A 5,302-nucleotide genomic window follows, 5' to 3' on the forward strand; every position below is an offset into this window, starting at 1 on the left:
TCCATTTTTAATTATGCATGCGACATTTCACGATCATGAAATGTATGTTGATTACGGTATTTTCATTGCTGCATGATATGTATATGTATTTGTTATCACGATACAGGTGTGTTAAGTCTTTAAACTCACTAGGTGTGAATGATGCAGGTGAGCATGTTGATGAGGAGACTAGAGGTGTCGAATTCTGAGTAAGTAGGGTTGGCTGTGCACACACGACCTAGGGACCATATTTTTCCGCACATTACGATTTTATAAGTTTTGAGTAGACATGATCAGTTGAGTACATTTATTTGTTATGTTGATGATTTTCAGGGTTTTACTTGTTTTATGTTGTTCACTCATGGTTGAGGGTCGCGTTGGCAAATTTTTTTAAAACGCAGTATTTCATTTGTCACTTGACTACAACTATTAAAAAAAAGTTTATTTTTCAGTTGTCCTGCATGCATGCACAATTCTATTATTTCCGGAAAGTAAGCTTGTAAAAAAAATAATTTAGCATCTTTTAAAACAGTAGACGTCACAGAAGACAAGCGAAGGGGAGGCTTGGCGAGAGGAAAGGGAAGCGTGGGAAGGCGAGGCGATGGATGGGGCGAGGGCGAGAGGCGTGGCTCGCAGAGGGGCGATGGCTAGCGAAGGGGGAGGCAGGTGAGGCGAGAGGCCAGAGATGGATGCGAGGATGCAATGGGCGTGGACAGGCGAAGCGAAGCGAAGGAGGGGAGAGGGCTCGGGCGTGGGCTGGCGAGGCAACGCGAGGGCTAGCGAATGGGAGGCTTGGCGAGGGGAAAGGGAAGCGTGGACAGACGAGGCGATGGAGGGACGAGGGCGAGGGCTAGCTAGCTCGTGCGCGGGAGGGGAGAAGGTGGACAAGAACATGAGTGAGGCGAGGACGCTAGGCGTGGGTGTGGAGGAGCCCAACGCAGATCTGACCCTTCCAAAACTGGAAGGTGATTCAATTTGTTTTCAAATTTTTTGGAGACTCGTGAGCAGCAGGGGAAGAATGTGTAACTCGCATATTGTAAACCAAGGGCAACTCAATTAATCAAACTTCAAACCTTCGATTCAGTTCGACTTGGGAGGGGAAGACTTGTGATACCTCATTAATGGACCCATCAAGATCAGGCCCAAACCTGATTTTGGACCCCCGGCCCATCCCTAGCCAAGGTAGAAGGCCCATGACAAGCCCATGTATCTTCCGATAAATCTCATGTTTTGAGCGTCCAATTCATTCATTTTCACTATATTAACTTTCAGCAGCACCCATAGTTGCTCTCTTATTATATTCTCAGTCTCTGACTTGAGCGTCAAGAGAGGCAACATCAGGACACCCTCCCGACACCCTTGTAACGGTCTCCTTCGTGATTTCAGGCCTAGAATAAATCCGAGGTCTGCACTTGGACTAGTGTCACCTGCTGGAACCGGATCCTAAATTTTCAGTGCTTATCAATGAGAAAATAAAAATTTCTGGAAAAGAGATTTTCGTCGCTTCCGACTCGTTGTCTGTGGGTTTCTTCGGTGGTTGGCCAACTCAGGTGTATGTGGGTTTGGTGGCTAGGAATTTAGGTTTCACGATGTGCGGAGAGAAATTGGGGAGGTATAAATATTAGTCAATTGATGAGAAATAAAAATTAAATGGGAAAATGAATACTGAGAAAAATGATTTTGGGTTGGGTTTCTGATGAGGTATTTATTTAATTGTCATAATAATAATTGGTATTATGGATTTATATATTTTATCCCCTTGGACAAAAGTCAGAGACAGGAACCACGACGAAAACCTAAAAGAGAAGTTTCTCCGTTAGTCCCTTCCACCGGGACAATAAAAAATATACGACTCATTTTAAATTTAATTAAATAAAAGGGATTTTGACTTTTTTAAATCGAAAAAAGAGAGTTGACTGCTGTTAATTAGGTGAGTTCATTTATTAGGTCATTAATTTGTTAGTTAGATTTTATTTTTTAAAAAATATTTTTTTAATTGATATCTCTCTCCTCGATTTGAGTTTTCATTTATTCCCGTTATTTTTGTGCTCTTCACGACAAAATAATCAAAAATCATTTGAAAATTTGAAGATTTGTAGAGAAGTAAGTATATACTCGAATGCTCTGTACTGCTAGATTTGTTTCAGTTTAGTTCTGATTGTTTTTTTTTTTTTAGAATTTTTGTGAATGGAGTTAGTGTGAGTATTTCCAGTCGAAGAACGTGTTTATTGTGTGGGTCGAGAAGGTGGATGGAGTGTGATTCGAGTATGATCGTATGTACTAGGTCTGGATAATGAGTGGGTCGAGGTGCCTCGACCCACTGTGGGTCAAGGTGCAGCTGTGGGTCGAGGTGTGCACAACATGTGCACCAACCTGTGAGTCGAGGTGCGCATGTGCACCTCGACCCACATATTACGTCTATATAATAGCATATTTATAATATAGCATATTTTTTAAAATTCATACTATTGTTTATAATATAATAATCTTATCTATGTTTTGTAGGTTATGCCACATGTGATCAATAGAAGACGTGAGTAGGAGAATTTGGTAGAAGATAAGATTGAATGATATGTAATTTGTTTGAATTTGAAGACAATCGATTTGATTTTATTAATATGTAATGTGTTTGTGGTGAATTTTTAATTTTGGTGTGGGTCGAGTGGACAAGATTGTAATGTGTCTAGTAGATTTTTAAATTTGGGTCGCGTGGGTGGTAAATTGTTTCAATTTTGGGACAAGTGGGTCGAGTGATAATGTTAGAGGTTTGGTTTAGGGTTTTGTTTATGATTTAGGGTTTGGGTCGAGTTTGGGTCGAGATGGGTCGAGTGGGTTGGAAATTTTTGATATTTTTGAGTTTTGATCATTTTATAATATATAATTCACTTTATATATGATTAGAATGTAAATATATATAAAAAATTTATTTGTGTAAACATTAGTTATATGTTATAATTTAAGTATGTTAGTTAAAAAATTCATAACAAGTAGAAGAATATCTCTTATTCTAACAATGTGGGTTGAATTTATACTCGACTAAAAATCTTAAAAAATTTTATAATTCCACTAAAATTCATAACAAATTTTATAATAATAAAAATAAAAAAAAATCATAACAAATTTCATTACATATTCACTTTAATGAATATATATATCGAAGCATATGAAATAACAAATTTTATAATTCTACTAAATTTCTTAACAAATTTTATAACAATAGAACTAAAAAAATTCATAACAAATTTCATTACATATTCACTGTAATGTAATGAATGTATATCAAAACATATGAAATTAATGTTAATTTTATATAAACATTAACAAAATTTATAAATGTTATAATTATACTAAAATTTTTAACAAATTTTATAATAATATGCTTATCGACCCATATATTACAATATATTAAAATCTATATAGATTTTACAATATATATATAGGTCGAGAAGCCAAAATTATGCTTCTCGACCCATCTCGACCCAATTTTGTGACGAGTCATAACCTTCGATCCAGTTTTGATTGGAATTGTTATAATTCTTAGCATATAAAATTAAATTACCAAATTGAGTGTACTGCATCAAATATTCTATCTCTTTCTCATTTAAAAATGATACAATCTTCTTACAGATTTTAACTTATCTTGATCCTAAAGTTAACTTCCATTCAAAAAATTGATCCCTTCCAAATTTAGCGGGAAAGTAAACCTGTAAAAAAAACAAAAAGATTATTAGTTGTATAAATTTAAAACAAAACAAATATTATTAATTGTAAAAATTTAAAATTAATGGGTCGTGAAGTCTTCACATCACGACCTTCGGTGGGTCGTAAAGCCCACGACCCTAGGTCTTGGGTCGTGAAGCACCCAACAAGTGCTTCACAACCCCAGGTTGGGTCGTGAAGCACTCAACCCCAAGTTGGGGTGGTGAAGCACCAAGTGCTTCACGATCCTGGGTCGTGAAGCCGTGGGGTCGTGTAGACTTGTGCTTCATGACTCTGGGTCGTGAAGTCGTGGGTCATGAAAGCTGTGCTTCACGACGCTCGGCTTCATGACCTAGGGTGAAGCTCTTCATCTTGGGTCGTGAACACTGACGAATACCAATAAATTTCATATCTTAAAATAAATTTTTTATCAATACGTGATTTTCTTGTTGGATTTGTTGTAAAAAAAATAACTTGTAGATTTATGGTTAATTGTTAGCCAAAAAATGAGATAATGGAAGATTGAGAAGAAAATGATTTTTTGTGAAGATAAAAAATGAAATGAGATCTAGGATTGAGTCCAAAAAAATAAAAAAATTGAGTGGAGTAAGTTTTTTTTATTTAATTAAATTATAAATTTTATTATATATAAAATTAAAATATACTAATAAAAAAATTAGTTTTTAAATTCCCCCCTTGGACCCGAACATAAACCCTAGAACGATCATGGCTCCAAATAGCGACGAAAACGATTCAAATCGCCGACTTTACAACCCTTACCAATCCATGTACAATCTCCCCACCTCCCCTGAATACCTGTTCCAAGAAGAGTCGCTCGCTCAGCGCCGCTCCTGGGGGGAGAATCTCACGTATTATACGGGAATCGGGTACCTTGGCGGCGTTTCGGTCGGCGCCGTCAAGGGTATTGTATCCGGAGTTAAATCGATTGAGCAGACCGATACATTGAAGCTGAAGGTGAATCGGATTCTTAACGGATCGGGGCATGCGGGTCGACAGGTGGGTAATCGATGCGGTGTTATCGGGTTGATGTATGCGGCTCTTGAGAGTGGAATGGTGGCGATTAGAGATACGGATGACGTAATCAACTGTGTCGTTGCGGGGTTGGGGACTGGAGCTCTTTACAAGGCGGCGGCGGGACCAAGGTCTGCGGCGGTGGCCGGAGCCATAGGTGGCGTGATTGTAGGGATTGCTGTTACGGGGAAGCAGGCGTTGAAGCGATACGTGCCCATTTGAGTAATATTTTTTCATTCGTCGACAATTGTGATGATCACAACGCGTAATCAAGAAACTGGAAGATTTTTCTCTCTGAAGCATCAATTTTGAGTAGTATCTAGCAATTAATTAAATAGATATGGAGTGTAATATTGATTTGAATGTAGAAGACATGGTTTTGTGAATAAATTCCTGGAACTATTTATGACGGCAATCTATGAAATTTGGTTCATTAATTTGTTAAGAGGGGAGTATTATGTTTTCACATTCAGGTCCTCCATTTCATTGAATTCTCTGGAGGGCAATATATGAATTGAAACGATTGGTGTTTTTTGTGTCGTTTCAATGTTGTTTTGGGCTCTGAAAGTGGCTTTGCCCGGTAATTTTTTTC

The 5,302-nt window shown here is 37.6% G+C and overlaps 1 protein-coding gene across 1 annotated transcript; it reads left to right on the plus strand.

Annotated features, from left to right (window-relative positions):
- The first annotated feature begins 1,755 nt into the window (after window positions 1–1,755).
- On the plus strand, window positions 1,756–4,936 carry LOC142541053 (mitochondrial import inner membrane translocase subunit TIM23-1-like). The gene is made up of 2 exons (XM_075647592.1): window positions 1,756–1,786; window positions 4,359–4,936. The coding sequence occupies exon 2, from the start codon at window positions 4,405–4,407 to the stop codon at window positions 4,930–4,932; it is 528 nt and encodes a 175-aa protein (XP_075503707.1). The 5' UTR covers window positions 1,756–1,786; window positions 4,359–4,404; the 3' UTR covers window positions 4,933–4,936.
- The last annotated feature ends 366 nt before the right edge of the window (window positions 4,937–5,302 follow it).

Source organism: Primulina tabacum, chromosome 3 (assembly GCF_025594145.1).
Source record: "Primulina tabacum isolate GXHZ01 chromosome 3, ASM2559414v2, whole genome shotgun sequence".
Classification (NCBI taxonomy): Eukaryota; Viridiplantae; Streptophyta; class Magnoliopsida; order Lamiales; family Gesneriaceae; genus Primulina; species Primulina tabacum.